Consider the following 18,045-nt stretch of genomic DNA (forward strand, 5'->3'; position numbering starts at 1 on the left):
TTCATGTTGGCGAAGTCATGAATGCTAGTATCACTTTGGAGGGCCCCATGTGCCCAATTCGTTTAACGCACCTTGCCTCTTCAGAACCAAAAAAAACTTTGGCCTCGCCTGGAGATCTTTCCTCCTCTATGTGGAGACCCTTTGGCAACTATTTCGGAGGTCTTACGGCCAAACTTCGATTGGAACACCGGTCATCGGAGTGCAACGACTGAAGACACGTACCTCGCTGTGCCAATTCATTTTTACTCAGATGACAAAATCCCAACTTCCTATAGGCTTATTCTGCGAGAGGTCGCCAATGGCAATTTTGAAAGAATGGGAATGATCGTGTTCCAACCAGTATGTCGGGACAAAGAGTCCACAGAAGAACAGCGTAGCATATTGAGCGAGTTCTTCGAAGCACTACCCATTCGACAGGTCAAGATCATTTAGAGAGCAGGTAACAGGCTGCGTGTCTGCTTGGGAAAGCGAAGTCTCCGCGCTTCTCGAACTTCAACAATATCATCTCAAAAGCATGAAGGACATGCGAGATTCATCTGCGATCACAACAAACATGCCTTTTCTGGTCATTATGCACATCTGGAAGCGCGCATCTAGCCTCACCTGTGGCTAAGAGAGGATATGGATCCCAGCGCTACTGACCGACCAAGCTCCTTCACGAAATGACGGCTTCTTCAACACCGGTGCAAGCTTTTGCAGGTGGCACATCACCTTAAGTGTCCTAAGCACTATCCCTCTTTCGCCAGCTGGCTGTTGTCTTGAAGATCATCATATCCAAACACGAGCAGGTTGGGTATAGAGCTAAAATCATGCACTCAGTCTACAAGTTCGCTCTCACCTGCAGGTCGCGCTTGCGCCAGAAGCATCGAGTACAATGTCATCAGCAACTACGACCACGATATTGCACTACAAATTACTGGAACCTTCGATAAGCCGGTCACACGGGGGAGTGCCAAGCAGGAGACACGCTGCCAGACTCCTCTAGATATCGAGCCAGCGACTCAAGCTCACGACATCGGCCATCCAAGCCCAGAGAAGAAGCCCGAGAGAATCTACTGCGTCGATAAGCGTGCCCACAAGGTGTTCAAGACCCTGTTCCATGTCTCTCTTGCAGATCTTGGAGAGATACCAAAGGCAATCAATTGGGACGACTTCAAACGCGCCATGATTCGGGCTGGCTTCTCTGCCGAAAAGCTCCAGGGCTCAGCCTGGCAGTTTACTCCTTGCGGTTCTTTGGATGTCGTTCGTGGCATCCAGTTTCATGAGCCACATCCCGATAGCAGCATTCCCTACATCATGGCTCGGCGTTTTGGCAGGAGGCTTCAGAGGGTATACGGCTGGCACGGTGGTGTGTTCAAGTTAGCTTGAGTGGGAAAAAAGAAGCTGGGAACGGAGAAGTTGGCCGATGTTGGGATGCAGATCGTGCGACACATCTACACACGCGTACAGAGGTACTTTGCTTATCGTTGCGATGGTTATTCTTTTCTTTCAATTTGGTTTGTCCGTTCCAGAGAAGTTCTGGTTCTACATGCATGGCTACGTTTCTCAACGTTCGAGTCTCAGACTCATACGCCGCAAAGAATGCGCACAGGTTATCCAAAGTTTATCATCACATTTACGTCGAGGTTCAGCATTGGACCGCCAAAACGTAGCAAATCCAAAGTTTCATTATAGCCTCCGTCTTGTGTGAAGAGCTTTAGCATCAGTCTACTGGAGCATGTCTCCTTCAACAAGTGTCCAATCTTTCAACAATCGCACGTACATCGTACCCTCATTCATAGTACCACACACTTTCTGAGAACTCCATGATCTCATTCGCGCCCAACGCCATAGCCCCCGGCCAAAGCTCTTCGGCATCCTGCTTCAGCTGTGCATCACTCGTGTTCTCACTGAGCAGCCGTACACTACGGACATGTCGGACTGGAGCTTCACCAATGTTTTTTAGATCGAGCACGTGAATTGCCGCCGAGAGAAAGAGCTTGGTCGCTGTATTGTGACTTGACAACGCCGAAGAAGCATTGCTAAGCTCGAAGGTATGAAGTACACCGCGAACTGACCCATGCTGGAAAGATTGATTGGCCATGAGGAAGAGGAACAGGTACAGCGCGCGCCAATGGTCACCAATATAGCGGCCTTCTTCACGTCATTGCTGTAAGTTCCAAGCCGCATACCTCACGTCGCTCCAGTGTAGCAGGTTGTTTCCGCCGTTGACGTGTCAACCTCCATCGTTCACTCGACTAAAGAATGCCTATCGCGCTATCATCCCAATATCCCAGGGTACATCGCGTCTATAGACACGACGCTGCACCTAGCGCTTTTGATATCTTCTCTCTTCGCCATAGTGAGAGCGACTGGCGAAACAAAAGATGTGGCCTCCCTTGACAAGCGCCATTCAAGTGGTACGTTGCGTTGCAAGCTCTCCACCTCTGACACCTGACTGGACGTTGGTTTTCGGGTGTTGATCTGGCGCTCCAAATCCGACGGGTGCGTTACGGCCGAGCGGCTAGAATGCGCACGATCTTGGATGACGCGCACGATCTGACTGAGTACTGCGAACTCGATCTTCAGTTTGAAGCTGTAAACAAGTGATTTGAAGGTCGTCTGTATCATGTAAAGATTCAAAAATTCCGTCGTAAGTAACGCGATATCCAGTATAAGCAGGAGTATGCTCATTGCGACGAGCTGCCACATCCACTTTCTAGCCTTTCCGTCAAAAATAACGCGCATGAGCTTGCGGGTTTCCCACAGGTAGATGCATGTTATCGAGATCTCCTGGATGGTGAAGAGAGTCATTTGTATTTTCTCCATGACCATGTAGCCGCGGAGATATCGCTCTGGGTGGTTGGTGAATAACCGTAGATTCAGGACTACCGTCGGTATACAAAGGCATATTGCTGAAACAATGATGATCCAAAAGATGAGTCGCAGAAGCCTGAGGTTCGGCGATATCAAGTGTAGGCGCGAGTACAGAACCATGGATTGTCCGGGAACCATCAATATCCATCCGAGCGTAAGGAGCGTATTGTAAATGCGAGGGTCATGCGCAACGCTGTTTTGTTTCATCCATGCCCCTGGAGACTCAGTCAGCCATCACTTCTGCCAGTCTAGAAGCTTATGCCTACCTGTCGCATACGGCACAATGCTGATCGTATTAACTATCAAACTCCAGAAGTATAGACCAGTGTATCGTCTGAATATGACAAAGATGAGGATGAGTAGCTCGATTGAGTTGTACCACGCGATAGCTGTAAATGCTGTCATTGCCCGAGGAAGCACGCGATTGGTGCCGAATACGTCGAAGTTGGCGCCGGTGATGCCATTGGCATTGGTGACGTTCACCATCTTGTCGAGATTGCTATGTAATTGCACTTGAACCTTTGACTGAGCGTTCCACACACTACATTATACTCCGTAGATGATAAGCCGCGACCTTGCCATTGACCGCACGGAGAGTGCGACATTGAAGTCACCGGCGCAATGTAAGCGTGTGTAAGCATCGTTGGATCTGGTCTAGCGTCACACCACATGCCGCTATTTTCGTACTACGTGTTGGCCATGTATGGCTGCCAACACTGGATAGGTCAGAAAAGGCGCGCAAATCGATGTCGTGTATCGGGGTACTAGATCGTGAAGATACCGTGCTGTGTTGGCTGACACATCGACGTGGCTGCTGCGCGGAGATGGAAGCGGACACCTGCCAGCGTATGCGAGAGTCCGAAACACTATGTTTAGCCTCTCAACACCATCTTACATAGGAAGTCCGAACCCAAGGCTAGACGATAGACAAACGGATCGAACCCTATAATTGGGATGTTGTAGGCTTTACGAAGCTATGCTGATCATCATTATTGGGTGGGGCAAAGGATGCTGCAGTAAAGCAGACAAGACGCGATAGCTGAAGATTCTGCGAAGATTCGCGAGTAGTAAGAGTGTCTTCACATGGGAGCGCGCTTGGTCACTTATTTGCGTTGTTGGTCGATGTGTATCGCGATGAACGGTGGGATGAGGGTCGCGTCGCGTCGCGCGTCATGGGAGGGCGGATAGATGATTACTCAGACATGACGTGATACTCAATCCACAACGAACTTCAACGCGTCCCTTCAGCCACCCCATCCCAAATGTATTTCCACGCTGTAGTGCCATCCCCAGATCCGAAGATTCCTTGTCGCTGTTTCCATCTTGAGAAAGTCCGTATAATCGAGTTGACGCAGGCGAATTGACAATGGGTCGCACGCGTCGGCTCATAGCACGCACTGTAAGGCAGCGGAAGAGGAAAGGCATGATGCCGATAGATCACTCTTGAGAGTCCAAGCTCAGACATCTGGTTGAGAGTGCTTGGAATCCTAGCTGCCTGGCAACACGTATTTGTAGGTCACCTATACGTGGGTGTGTGAGTGGCCAAGTTTCTAGCTGTCCAGTTCATCTTTACACATTATTTGTCTCATTCCATGTCATTTACGGATCCTAAATATTAATTCTATCGCGTCTTCTTTCGTATTTCAGTATGTCGGTATATCAGAACAACTATAGTAGAATGTTTTCAGTCAGTCTACAAGCTACAACACAGCGTCATCATTATCCTCTACTACAAGGTCGTCCTTCAAGCATCTCAGGGCTGCCTGGGGCGAGCAAACACGCGATCCTCGAGCGATGTTCCGTCTGTGAAGTGCGCGGTATATCCCAAGGCTTGACGTCAGAAGCATTTGTGTCTATCTTTATCTTCCCCTCTTTCACTATCTGAGGCTGCTGCGAGCGCTTTTATGATCGCTTGTGTATTGTGGCTTGCTATTGTCGATGACAAGTCATAGCTTTGTGTCTCGCACATCTGAGAAATTCTACGAGCGCCGTCTCTGATTGGGCGTTGCTAGATCTTTACGCCTGGAATAGTCTATTTAGTTGGATCACGTTCATACGTTTTGCCAATATGACGCATAGATGTTACTGGCCCAATGAAAGTCGGTATTCAGTCGCTGCAGTCCTACAGGTCCCTATGTCATGCGATATCTTGGCCAGGGCGTCGCTCTCACGACCTTTCTAGTCACAATACCCCGCTCAGTCACATCACACCGCGACTGACCTAGCTTCTTGCAATACTACACTCAATTCATCTGCCAGACACCTCTTTTTCCATCGACTTGTATCTTGCTACAATGGCTACCGCAGCTACCGCAAGCTCCGCCCCCATCTTCACCTCTGACGGCTCCTTGTCCCCTCAGTTGGTTGAGTATCTGGAGGTTATGGAGGAACGCATTGTTTCTCGCGTACTCGCCGCGCTCCGCCCGATGTATGAGGCTGGCGCGCTGGAACAGACGCTCGGTAAGATGATACCGGTCGTCATTGCTTCCGTCCAGGACGCGATGAGCGCCGAGATGTCACCAGCGTACCACAACACCGTAAGACTTGGAACACGTGATGTGAAATCACCAGACTAATGAGAAACAGACCCCCAGATCGAGACTTCGTAAGGCTTCTCGCAACCAGAAACCACTCTGCTCTGCTATTATCGCGCGGTCACACCTCAAGCAGTACGAGAACGTTACCGGTCAACAAAAAGACGTGTTCGAAGACTTATGTACCGTCTTCAACGTTTTGAAGCCTCACCAAACTTTTGACGAGTACCATCTGGATGTCGCGAGCAAGAAGCCGCTTCCGTCACTTTCGAAACCTGAAGAGCACATCCTTCTCCATGGACCCCGCGTCGTATCCGTTTTTGAGTACGCCAGTAATACTCCTTTACCAGACATCTCCAGTGACGAGGAATCCTCCGACGATTCGTCCGACGACTCGTCGCTGTTCTCGTCGGTCAGCAGTTGCAGCTCATTCACCACGGAGGCGCCACTGTGCCCTGAGCTTGACCAAGCCATTGACGGGGTAGAAGACTCCGCTAAACTACACGTTAATGCCCATGAAGACAAGAGCGCTCCTGCTGAAGTCAAGGCGCCTAGTGGTGCAGTCTCGGCAGAGCAATCGTGCACCATTGAGCCTACAAGGGCCCCCCAAAGTAACGGCGGTACGACAGATCTGCCTGTTACCGAATACACCAACAAAGACGGCAACGAAGAAAACGGTGCAGTCCACGTTGCCGCCGCCGGTGTATATAAGACCCAGCCCACCGCTCTTCAACCGACACGCTCGACAGATGCCACAAACCGCGATGTCAGTAGTAGCGAGCTATTGATCGTCCTTGGAGCAGCATCGCAAACCGAAGCGATGGAGGTCTGCATTCCAGGACCTATTCGTTCTCGTCCGGTCGACTCTCATATCATGCGGGCAGAATCCAACCAGACCATGGACGGAATAGAGTCATCACCAGCTTCTCGCGATATCTCCAGCATGGTACAAGACGATATGGATGACGTCAAAGTCACCAGCCGCGTGGATACCGAGGAGCAAATCATGGTTGACGCGCTCCCGCCTGAGAGTACTACTGAATCACGAGCGAGATCCAGGGTTCAGGCAAACACAAGCAATCATTGGTCGAACGGCAAAGCCGAATATCTGCGAGCACTACTTCCTGATCTTCACGTCATCCTGAAACAGGCACTTCCACAGATGGTGCAGGAGAAGCAGAAGAACCGAATTCGGGACGAGATCTTTAACTATATCGGCGAAGCAGAATCTGCGAGAGGGCTGGCCAATGACCTCGACTTCGCCATGAAGAACAAGCTGCTGCATAATGCAGAATACAACAGGCTGAAGGAATACGCACAAAAGGTTCCTACAAGCAATCATATTGGCTCATCCCAGACTGCTGCCAATAGTACCGCGCAGTCAGCTAGTCTCTCCGCCCCTCTAAAGACTTCGATCAAAGACCGATTCACCGGACTACTGATCGAAGCACGCAGAAAGATGATGAACAAGAACGAGAAAAACAAACTCAATTCTGCCTCAGACATGTTTGCAGGCCAGTTCAACATCTCATTCGAGAAATCATCAGACATCAAAGTCATGATGGATTATCTCACCATACAACCTCGATTCCAAGCTTGCGACAGCAATGACAAGCCGATAATAGACGTCGAAAAGACCGTCGAAATCATACAAGCTGTCGTCGAAGACGTGAGTCCCCTTGGAAGCGAAGAGATTGTCTGGAGGTGTATGGAAGCTTTGGCCGTTCAGGACATGAAGGCTGAGAATGAAGCTCTGTCTGGACGAATAAGCTGCACTATTCGCCAGAGACCTCTCAAGATATTCTTTGAAGGTATTGCCGAAAGCAATTTTGGGTTGAGCATCGCGAAGAACGTTCAAGGTGGCCTGACCTGGGACGAGATGAAGGATCTTGCGAAGACGGAGGAGCGCCATTACTTTGAGGTCCACCACTTCAATTTGGCGAGACGGAACAATCTACCAACCTACCAGGAACATATGGATGATAAGAGGAAGTATTGGGGCGACAGGGCCAACATGAGGACTGAAGTCACTCGTCGAAGGGCCGCTCAGAACCTGGCTATAGGCCAACCACCTGCGACAGGTCCCGTTGGTTGGATAGGAGCGGCGGTTCCCTTCAAGGGCAAGCGCAGCATCGCTGACATCCCGCACGATGACGATGAGCAAGCGTGGAAGCGGTTGCGAGAAGAGCCCGCCGAGCCCACTGAAGAGGAAGATCGTGCTGCGATGAGGAAGAGGGGTGCGCGAGGGCCTGCTGACTCTGAGAGCAGCGAGCACGTAAAACGGACTCGTGACTGAGTTCTTAAAATCAAGGCCATGTCTTTGGACGAATGTCTTTTGTTTCGGTCGGCGTTCTTATTTCTAATTCTTTTCGCGGAGTCCATGGGATTAAGAGATGTCTTCGTGCGAGGAGCGCCTTTTTGGTCAGCTTAGTCTTTGTGCTTTTCGCATTTGCGTTTGATTAGAGATACCCTAGCGAATGGAAAGTTGGACATAGCCACAATGACGACGTATTGTGATGCATTCCGAAAGCTACCTTAACTTCTACTTCTACTCAAGAGATCCAATATACTACTTGTGACCTTTACGTCCCCCTCCAGACTACATGAAGTGTTCTAGCGGCCCTTATCATGCTGTCTCAAATGCCCGTTGCGCGACGCCTTCACCTGCGCTTAATTCATCGGCATCGCCATCCGCTCCTACGAAACCTTGTTCACTCTCATATCACTGCTAGTCATCTGTCGCAATGTGGGCTGCCGTCCTCGGAGTGCGGGATCAATCACATCCGGAAGTTTGGCGCTCCAGGACTCCCTGGAGCTCAACCAAAAATCCCTGACATGGCAAAAGATGAGCTCCTCGCTTGTGTGCGGATCAGCCAGTTCTTTGATGGGAACTGTCTGCGGGTTGTTGATCTGCGCTCTATGATGAAAGCGAGCTACCCTCTCACAGTAGTCTCTCGAGATGTTGCCACTGTTCAACAGCGGGTAGTCGTTGTACGTGATCTAAGTATCTATTGCTCGCAACAGACTCTCCACGTCTTCAGCGCCGTAGTCGTCGTTCGGCCGGAAATTGTGTTTAGAATCTTGCGCTATGAGGACCAGAAATAAATACAAGATCGCTGCAAGATCGTTCCACTCAGATGCGTCAGACTGCGGGCCAAACATCCAATCTCTGTCATCTTCAAAATGACAGACTGCAATCTCAAGGCCTGCCAGATTATAATAACAGATCATGGCGCGCCAAAGGATCGGATCGGTGATGACCTGGCGAGGGACGATGCGTGAAATCTTGATCATTTGTTGTGATAGATAATGGATGGGCTGATAGCTGAATGGTGGGGTGTCGGATGCATCCCATAATACAAGTTCACGGACATCCGTCTCTCGCACCGCCCGAGATAAAACCACGCGATCATGGTGCTTGTTCGGTAGACCGAACCCTTTAAGCAAATATTGAATCAGGCCGATGATGCGTGGGGCTCATGCGTTCTCATATGCCTCTCGAACATCTGGCTCGAAGGTATTCGTCATTTTCATCCATAGCATGACTCACAGGCCCTCCCTGTCATATACGTTGAGTAGCCGGAGTATGCGTCCATACAAAGTTTGTTCGTATAGTTCGGAACGCTCCTGTCGCAACTCAGCAATTTAAGATGCGGAAAATGCGTCAAACAGGACGCTTCTGCACTGCGGACACGTCCCTTTGCTGTCCGACTGTTGCAGCCACGCCTCCAGGCAGATCTTTCCGAACACATGTCCACATTCGCGAATCTGATACGGCCAATGAGCGTCATCGAATGTCTCTCTACAGATGCTGCATTCGGCGCGCTCGGGCCCATGGGCGAGGAAGTCGGCGCAATTGCTGAACATGGCGGGGGTCATTCTCGAGGAGTCTGGCGTCGGTGAACAAGTGTGGTGGAGTCGTGTGCGGGTATGCTCGTGCCATTGTCTTTGGAGGCAGATAAAAATTGCGAGAGAGTGGTAAGGGTTCCGAATGCGGGCTCTCTGTGGATGGGCACAATGGTTTGGAGCTGGACTTGTTGAGATTAGGTTATTGGCTCCGTGTGTTGACTGTCACGCGCTTCTCGCGAACTACAAAAGGTCATAGCGTGGATTAGCAAACGAAACGATGACGTAGAAGGACAACAGTGGTTGTAAAGTTGTACTGATTGTAACATTGGGAAATCGAATGCTAGTACGCTGGAAACAATGAGAAAAATACAGGTATGTATGATACTGACTGAACGCCATGTATGCTATGCAACCAGCCAATGACGGCGCCAAATGTGAATCGCTCGAATGCGTATATCTAACTGCCGGCGTGGCCTGTAGGGCCTTGTGAAGTGTCTGCAAGACGTTAGCGATATGTCCACAACCTCTCTCCTCTGTCGATTATAGTACTCACAATCCATAGTCACGAAAGCGCGGTCCACCTCATTCAAGCCCTCTAGACAGTACTGCAGGGTCTCCGCAATGTCATGACACTTCCTCAACGGCGTCTCCTCCTTCATGAGCACGTCGATCTCCACACAGACTCCATCACCCGCATGGTAGCACTTGAGACTCTTGAAGCCCTCGACGAGGGGCGAGAAGCGGTATGCCATATACATCATCTTGCGCTCTACACGATCGCTAGCTTGCTCACCAGTCAAACGGGTGACATTCTCAAAGCAAGTGCAAGCCCAGTCATAGATGATGAAAAGCGAGAGGCAAGCTGCGCCAAGGGGATCGAGCCACCAGACGCCGACGTGGCCACCAATGAGCGGGAACAAAAGGGAGAGGGTGTTGAAGATAACGTCTGATTTTGTCAGTTATTGTAGTCCAAGAGGCGAAGGGAATGAGCCTACCAGTCTTGCAATCCTGTGCCAAGGCCTGCACTTGTGTAGTCTTGACCCTTGCGCATCCTACCCAAATGGTACCCTTGACGACAATTGTAGCTACCATGGCGAAGATAGCAGCTGGTGGCAATTGTGATACGCTGTGGTCGCCGCTGGGTAAGAGCTTCTTGACCGATTCCTGGAGGATCTGGAGGAATGATATGACCATGAGAATGGAAAAGACTAGGATGCCGATGGGTTCGAGTCGTCGCCGGCCAATAGGAAACTTCTTTCGCAGACCCTCCACGCGCCAGCTTACAAGCTTGTTGGTAGTCCAGATGATGACGGTGCAGAGCAGGTCGAGAGCCGAATCGACGAGGGATGCAATTAAAGATAGGGAGCTGGACCAAATGGCTGCTACACCCTTGGCCGCGAGGAGAAGGATGTTTACGATTACGTTGATCTGTACACTGTTAGTTTGGGAAGACATGTTTGGATTGAAGACGTACATTGATTGCCCACCTCGCGTGCTTAGCGGACTTTGCTCGCCTGTTGCGCTCCTCCTCGGGTAGAAAAGGTTCCAAGTCCCCTCCGCTGTTACCCAATGGTCCCCGGTCTTCTGCCACGCCATCGCCATCGACGTCTCGAGGGTTCATACTATCGACAATGTCGTCGGCGAGCGAAGAAACGACCATGTCGACTTCGGCCCAGTCGTCTAAGCGCTCGTTCTGTTCCTCGTAGAAACCGCGTACCTTTTTATTCTTTATAGATTTCAGCTGAGGGTGGACGTTAGCATCTGTATGAGCAGTCCAGTCATCTAAAACATACGCTCTCATCACTCTTCCTGTAAATTTCGAGGGCTTCATGGTCGATGTTGTCGATCAACTTCTGCTTCATCTCATTGGCGCGGTTGTCTTTCACGGTTTGTTCGATCGCATCGCGAAATCTACGATTCGGCTTGACGGGTGTGATCGCTCCATGTCCGCTTTCCAGGTCGACGCGCTGATACTTGCTGAATTGTTCGACATTATGGCGACGGTTAACATTGCCGTTGCTGTTGTGGCTGTTGAGGATGTTGCGTCTGCCTCCGACCATGCTGTATGATTTTCGGGCCTTTAGGGCTTCTGGGGTATCGTTGTGAACGGGAGTAAGGAAGAAGATGAAGGCAAGGTTTGACAAGAGGGACAAGCATACAAGAGGGAAGACGCGACGCGTTGTCAAACCATGGCAGCCAAGGTTCCGACACCTGAGGGGCGCCAATGCGTAATAGCGCTGGAGAGCGCATCATAAATTGGAGGCGCCATACTCGATCAGGTGGTGTCCCTGCATAAGACCTATATTCTTGGTGGTGCTTGCTCCAGCTTGCGTCAAAAGGCGATGAAAGGATGCTATGACATCACTCCCCTAGCGTCGCGTGGAGGACGCGATCTCGGCACCTCCGTCCACCTTCATCGCGTTGGGCGCTTGGCAGGTACCATTGCTGCACATCACTCCGCAAAGCCACGCGCGCCCTCTTCATTGAGTTAAGCATGCTCGTTCCTTCTTGTCGCATCGTTGAATTTGTTCTTTGGAAAGGAACATCGATGGCGGCATGTCATGAGGCGGTGCGCTGACGTCACGTCTAAAACCGGATGAGCCTTCAACACCAACGCCGTTGAAACACGTTCCGGCCATCGCAGTGTGCCGCTTAGCCGAAAGGGCCGAACCATACATTCGGTATACTTACCTGGATCAACCATTCAAAAGTCGCGAGAACGACAACGGTTCCGCTCGACAAGAACTCTCATCACATCGAAACTGAGTTCAAATTTCGGACAAACCCCGTATACATGTGTCCGTGACGAACCGATCGCAGGGGTATTTGCGAGGTCACATGACATGAACGGGGATACTTAGGTCACGTGAGACGATCTTTGTCTCGATCTGGCCACCGTTGACTGATGCCTCACGGTGCCTTATGCTCGTACCTTTCAGACAACATCGGTATGCGACGGCATCGTCTGACAGTGGAGACTCTACTCAGACGGCCAAGCAGCAATTGGCCCGCCGGGCCTTGAGCCGCTTTACATAAGCAGGCCCCGCAAGGGCGTATTCCCCGTATTGAGTGTGATAGGAGAGGCGAAGCTCGCCAAGTGAAGCCCAGCACTTACGCGGGACGAATAAAACCAGACTTATCTGCCACTGCACACCAGATTTCCTGAGCGTCAGCAACAGCCCACCATGGCAACATCAACAGCAAACGTCGGTCGCCCAAACAACAATGCGCTACTGGCGCTGATGGCAGGTTTGGCCGCGCTCGGGTTCTATACGATGCGCATCACGACCGCGCTGAACGATGTTCCTGTAGGCTTTCTAGAAACAGCAGCATCAGGCGTTTTCCCAAATGGTGTGCTTCTCAAGAAGAACTACACAGGCATCTATCTGGTGGACGAAGGTCTGTCTTTCCTGGTGGCTGCCTTCCTAGCCGGCCCGATGCGATGGAACGAGCCATATTATTGGCAACAACTTTACTTCCTCATCCAAATCACGGCCCTTATCACGATCAACAATGTGGAGGCGTATCGGCAGCGAAATCAGAATAGTTGGCTGAAATAGTAAGTCTGCCAATGTAGGATTTGGCGAAACCTGATGTAGCTGACATTATGCAGTATATCCATCTGGGCCTTCGTCTATCAGAATGTTGGAGCAGCTTGCGTCGTCACTATCTGGTGGCTAGTCCTCCATCGTGTCTCGAAGCCCAAAGCCTACTTTGAGAGCGGACGCACTGTCCCGTTGCCTTACGCGCGCATGATCCTACCAGGCGTTTTCTTGTTCTACGTTGTGCCTACGGTCGCATTGTTCCTTCCCGACCAAAGCTCAGACAGGATGCAAAATCTCCTAGCATTCTGGCAGTTCACACCCATCCTTACCGGCATTCCCATGTGGCTCGTCTCCCTCTCCGGTACCTCGACAACCGTCACTGCGAACAACAGGAATGCGGATGTTCGGCATCTAAAGATTCTCTACGCTCTCCTTTTCGTTCTTTGTGTAGCAACTCATTGGTATGCCATCCGTGGTATTTCTCTATCGACAGACCCAGATGTCACGTACGCCCGCGTCTTCTTACCCAGTACCTATACCTGGAAGAGGAATGCTGATTGGGGTTTGCTGTTCATCTTCCAATGGGATTGGCTCATCATCGGACTAATGTACATTATTCCGTCGTGGGTCGCTGTGTGCGACGTACAGCGGATGAGGAACGGAGAGGCTACGCTGGAAAATCTCTTTGAGAGCTTTCTTGTTATTGCGGCGCTGACGGGTGGTGGTGGCCCGGGCGCGACCCTTGCCGCTGTCTGGTTCTGGCGAGAGGCTGCACTGGCGGACATTGAGATTGCATCGGGGGCGAAGAAGGTGCAGTAATTGCGGAAATCGAAAGAAAGTTGTTAGGAAGATCAGGACGCATTATCGGTTGTAGATCACGAGTGAAGAAGAGCAGAGTAACTATCAAGCCTATAGCTATAAATAATTCGAACCAGTATCCCAATCCCCCGTATTACCTATGCCGATATTGGCCGCCAGTTGTTCGTCTAATGTCCTTGCATTACATCCATACCCCCAATTCCCCCTCTTATCAATCTCGCTGTACTCAAAACCCGTGTCTTCTACGATTTATCCGTCCAAATCCAGCGCCAACAACGCGGCTTCTAGGTTCGGCCAGGTCTCAAACACTTCCGTTTGCACTAAGTCTCTCTGGCTTTCAACCTCGTGAACCAAAGCAAATAACCGTTCGTCTGAGGCCTGAACATCTGAAGGGGTTACAGGTGCGACCATTTGATCTTGCTGCAACATGGTGTACAGTTTCTGCATTGGTGATGACTGCTCATTCCCGTTATTGGTGTCCTGTACTACGACACGAACAAGTCCGTTCACAATTGCTGATATATGGACTTGTATCTCTGCTGCTTGTGTTGGCGATATATGTGGCTCAACTCCGTCAAATAGCAGTTGTGATATCTCTCCAACCGCAGTTTTGAGTCGGCCTACGATCCGAGAGATCTCGTCTGGTGAGAGTGTGTAGACATTGCGCTGGTCGATGACATGGTAGGTGATAGTTGATGGTAGTCACGATGAACCCTTATGTATCTGCGCGAACAGGTCTTATTTGCTCGATGAAGCAAAATGAGGGTTGCGTGGAAAGGTCGTGTGACTGTAAGGTTTCACACTCCCAGCATATGATCAGTAGAACGAGGTCTGCTGGCAACATAGCAACTAGTATCATGAGAAATACGGAAGCTTACCCAGGCGCTTATAGTAAGCTTTGAGCCCTAAACATCATAGCTTGACACTCACGAAACCTAGACATGTTGTCTCCACCTTTAGGAGAATTCATGGTCGTGACAATAGCGTAGAGTACGTTTCCTTCATGTCTCTTAACAGCGGTGACTCCAGGACCTTCTCCCAGTCGTCATTGAGAACATTCTGCAAAGCAAGAACGCCAATATCAACCAGTGACTGTGTCTCTTCCTGATTAGACCACGCAAATCTAGTCGGCCAGAACGCAATGTGAACTGCCCAATGCACCACCATCCTCGTTAGCCATGCTTTACCAAGCACCTCTGTTTGTCCACGAGCTACAACATATGCCTTCAAGAACGCACCGAGTAGCCCTCTCCCACCTCGAAAGCGATCAAGAAGAAATGCTTCAGCAGCGAATTGACCGACATCTGTTGCGCTAGTACCGCGACGCACTATTTCCCAATCCACGATGGTCAGCTCAGCCGGCTGCAACTCAAGATCCCGGACGAGGATGTTTCCAGGCCAGAAGTCGCCATGACATATGCACTCGTCGTCTGTTGCGAGTAGACTGCCGAACTTTTCGTTGACAAGATCAGCAAGCTGGCGGTCGTGACCGAACTGCGTCAATGAGGTGTGCAGGTCGTTGTAAGAGTACCGGTACACGTTGATTGCAATGGGATTATTGTTGCTGTCGTGTCCTTCGTGCGCTGAAGCGAGCGAGAAGTTCCTTGCTGAAACATGCAGTGCACTGAGCCATCTGGCAAGCTGCTCTCCAATTGATGATACGTCGAGCTTCGGGTCCGTATAAGCATCCTTCAGGTTATGACTACCACCATCCTCAATTTGGAGCAGCTTTTCCGATCGGTCGTAGCTCAAAAACCTTGCCGCGTGTACGTTCGAGCTGGTAAGGCTTGTGGGTAGAGGGCTCTTCGTGGAAGATAGTGCTTCTAGAATCCGGACCTCATAATCCATGCGGGCAGGATCGAGCGCAAAGTCCTTGTTGAATTTCAGACAAGGCTCTGCATGTTTAAAGACGCTCGTTGAGCCGTCATGCTTCGTGACGCGGAAGACGTAATTTGCATTGCCTCCTGAGAGGAGCTGCACGCTAGCTGCTGGGAATTGGTTCGCCTCGAGGTATTGCTGAAGACCTTGCTCATCAGTAAGATCGTAGGAACTCATGCTGGTAAGCTGATATTACTACACGGTGTTGACAGGCGTATGCCAAGGTGTGATGCAGAACCTTGGAAGCGTTAGGGACGGCTGGGAAACACGATGAGGCAGCTACGGCGCGGACCTTTTGTACATTATCGCTACATGGTGTTTCGAGATTGGAAGTCGTCATGGGAGTTCACACGTGCGGAACTATACGCAGTACCGATATGATTCAAAATGAGTCATTTTGCAAGAGCTGCCCAGTGAAAGACCTCCTGGGCATCGAGGGGCCAGATGAACGAAAGTGCCCGGGTGGTCTTGGCGGGCTAGGCCGATAATGGAACAATCTCCCGAGGTCTGTTCGCAGCTGCTTCCACCCCTTGAGGCATCCAGTTTACCCCGCTTAAGACGATACCTACATCAAAGTTGCGCCAGTTGTTACTACAGAAGCGCACATGGAAGAAAACCAGCTATTCCTTCTGATTCAATATTAATTTGGCTCCTCGCTATTTGTCGCGCTTGCCTAGATTGTGTATCGTCTTCCACTCACCAGTCGCTTGACTTGCGAGCGCTTCTGCGCGATGGAGGCGCTCTATCCGACGCGTTTATCGAATAGCCAGATGCGCCTGCTACACATACTACCCTCTGCAACCCCCGAGTCCCCAATATCGTGCGAGCTTCGCTAGTATGAGGTCGACGAAAAACCCGCATATGAAGCACTCTCCTACTGCTGGGGCGACTTAAATGACCAGCGTCAGATACTCTGCAACGGTACAACGCACTTGGTCACGGCGAGCCTCTACGATGCACTTGTGAGGCTGCGGATGACAAATGAGGTGCGGATTGTCTGGGCAGATGCACTGTGCATCGCTCAGTCTGACGATGAGGAGAAGAGTTCGCAGGTCCGTCGCATGGATTTAATCTATCTTCGCGCCAAACGCGTCGTTGTTTGGCTTGGCCACGTCGAGGATGAGCACGCTTCAAACATCAGACGTCTTTTTGAATCTTTGGAATTGGTCGATGGTAATCCAGAGGATTATGATTCCAATTGGCGCGTAGCAGGCGCAGCTTTCGGTGCTTCCTTACCATGGCATTCACTGCAAGTCTTTTTTTCTAATCCTTGGTTTCGTCGCATGTGGTGTATACAAGAGTTCCGATTAGCAGCTAATTTGGTATACTACTGGGGAACCGAAGAACTCTCCAAGTATACTGCAGTACGTCTAGCGAGCTGGGAAATGAGCCACAAGCGAGATCTAAGGTCCGCCTTGGTCACAGTCACCATAACGTATGCCTGGAGAATGAACGGTCCATTGACGTCGGACAAATGTCGTCTTCTACAAGCTCTCAGCACTTACAGGCGTTGGCATGCTACGGATCCTCGAGACAAGGTATATGGTATACTTGGGCTGACAGAGCTTGGCGAGCAAAGGAGTATCATTCCCATCGACTACGAAAAGTCGGCCGCAGAGGTTTTCCATGATGCTGCCACTGCGATTATCAGATGGACTAGCGATCTTGCAGTATTTGCCCACGTCCACCATGATGTGGACTATGATGGCCACCCGGAATACGAGTCGTGGGTTCCTCAATGAGATCGGTGGCAGCCTGTACCACCTGATAAGATCAGGGGCGGGTTGTCCCCTACGTCCAGCGCATACGGAGTATATAAGTTTAGTGCGCCGCACGAGATTACGACAAAGCCATGTGGCAGGCAGCTCGTGGTATGCGGTTCAGTATCTGGAATTGTTTCTTGCACGACCGTGCTACTAGGGGAGCGAATATCGGACCTCAGCTATGTGGGTCTGGCTGACAGCGCGAAGGTTCAACTGGATTATCCGGCCAATGTCTTTCTCGACTACTGGCGGCAGAATGTATCCCAAGAGGCCCCGGTGGGCAGCGATCTGAATCCTGCCATGATCTCCATGGCACGAACATTAACTGCAGGAGAGGTTAGCTATGCCTTCAGCTACAACGAAGCGAGCGAAGAGAATGTGACGGAGTATCTACAGAGTTTCCTGAATTATATTAGACTTCTATATGCACTCTCCGAACATGTAACTGAGAGTGGCTCAATCGAGTACGAGTTTAGTCGATCTGAAATGGGTTGGAAAGTTTTTGCATGTCTCGTATCCCGTTGCTTCCATAAATGGGCTCTCTTTCGTGCCAAGGACGGATCTTATGGCCTCGGACCTGTCTGTCTACGAGAAGGAGATCCTATCGTAGTTCTAGAGGGAGCATATACACCAGTTGCGTTACGACCACGGGGCGAGAACTACCTTCTCCTAGGCCAGGTGTACAAGGACGAGATCATGAACGGAGAGTTGATCGAGGAAATGGAGAAAGGAATCCGGAAACGACAGCAGTTTTGTTTCGTCTAGTCTACGATAGAATCGAGCAAAGACGGCAAATCAAGG

The 18,045-nt window shown here is 50.7% G+C and overlaps 7 protein-coding genes across 7 annotated transcripts; 3 read left to right on the plus strand and 4 right to left on the minus strand.

Moving 5' to 3' along the window:
- Window positions 1-1,032: 1,032 nt before the first annotated feature.
- On the plus strand, window positions 1,033-1,672 carry BKA58DRAFT_388334 (uncharacterized protein). The gene has a single exon (XM_046170641.1). The coding sequence runs from the start codon at window positions 1,165-1,167 to the stop codon at window positions 1,366-1,368; it is 204 nt and encodes a 67-aa protein (XP_046023279.1). The 5' UTR covers window positions 1,033-1,164; the 3' UTR covers window positions 1,369-1,672.
- Window positions 1,673-1,730: 58 nt separating this feature from the next.
- On the minus strand, window positions 1,731-2,171 carry BKA58DRAFT_208243 (uncharacterized protein). Its single transcript, XM_046165993.1, has one exon. The coding sequence runs from the start codon at window positions 2,081-2,083 to the stop codon at window positions 1,772-1,774; it is 312 nt and encodes a 103-aa protein (XP_046023280.1). The 5' UTR covers window positions 2,084-2,171; the 3' UTR covers window positions 1,731-1,771.
- Window positions 2,172-3,684, minus strand: BKA58DRAFT_208248 (uncharacterized protein). The gene is made up of 2 exons (XM_046165994.1): window positions 3,123-3,684; window positions 2,172-3,071 (listed from the first exon to the last, which is right to left on the minus strand). The coding sequence occupies exons 1-2, from the start codon at window positions 3,340-3,342 to the stop codon at window positions 2,260-2,262; spliced, it is 1,032 nt and encodes a 343-aa protein (XP_046023281.1). The 5' UTR covers window positions 3,343-3,684; the 3' UTR covers window positions 2,172-2,259.
- Window positions 3,685-9,696: 6,012 nt separating this feature from the next.
- BKA58DRAFT_412740 (uncharacterized protein) lies at window positions 9,697-11,299 on the minus strand (the record flags this gene model as incomplete). Its single annotated transcript, XM_046172373.1, has 5 exons — window positions 9,697-9,734; window positions 9,793-10,185; window positions 10,235-10,667; window positions 10,714-10,980; window positions 11,033-11,299. The coding sequence occupies 5 exons, from the start codon at window positions 11,297-11,299 to the stop codon at window positions 9,697-9,699; spliced, it is 1,398 nt and encodes a 465-aa protein (XP_046023282.1).
- An 885-nt stretch (window positions 11,300-12,184) lies between these two features.
- On the plus strand, window positions 12,185-13,737 carry BKA58DRAFT_208277 (uncharacterized protein). Its single transcript, XM_046165996.1, has 2 exons — window positions 12,185-12,798; window positions 12,853-13,737. The coding sequence occupies exons 1-2, from the start codon at window positions 12,425-12,427 to the stop codon at window positions 13,601-13,603; spliced, it is 1,125 nt and encodes a 374-aa protein (XP_046023283.1). The 5' UTR covers window positions 12,185-12,424; the 3' UTR covers window positions 13,604-13,737.
- A 656-nt stretch (window positions 13,738-14,393) lies between these two features.
- Window positions 14,394-15,888, minus strand: BKA58DRAFT_208269 (kinase-like domain-containing protein). The gene has a single exon (XM_046165995.1). The coding sequence runs from the start codon at window positions 15,656-15,658 to the stop codon at window positions 14,570-14,572; it is 1,089 nt and encodes a 362-aa protein (XP_046023284.1). The 5' UTR covers window positions 15,659-15,888; the 3' UTR covers window positions 14,394-14,569.
- Window positions 15,889-16,320: 432 nt separating this feature from the next.
- BKA58DRAFT_319477 (heterokaryon incompatibility protein-domain-containing protein) lies at window positions 16,321-18,009 on the plus strand (the record flags this gene model as incomplete). Its single annotated transcript, XM_046167719.1, has 2 exons — window positions 16,321-17,211; window positions 17,254-18,009. Coding segments are annotated over 2 exons (1,647 nt in total), but the record flags the coding sequence as incomplete, so codon positions are not given.
- Between the last annotated feature and the right edge of the window lie 36 nt (window positions 18,010-18,045).

This window comes from Alternaria rosae (assembly GCF_020736505.1).
Source record: "Alternaria rosae strain MPI-PUGE-AT-0040 chromosome Unknown BKA58scaffold_7, whole genome shotgun sequence".
In the NCBI taxonomy this organism is placed as follows: Eukaryota; Fungi; Ascomycota; class Dothideomycetes; order Pleosporales; family Pleosporaceae; genus Alternaria; species Alternaria rosae.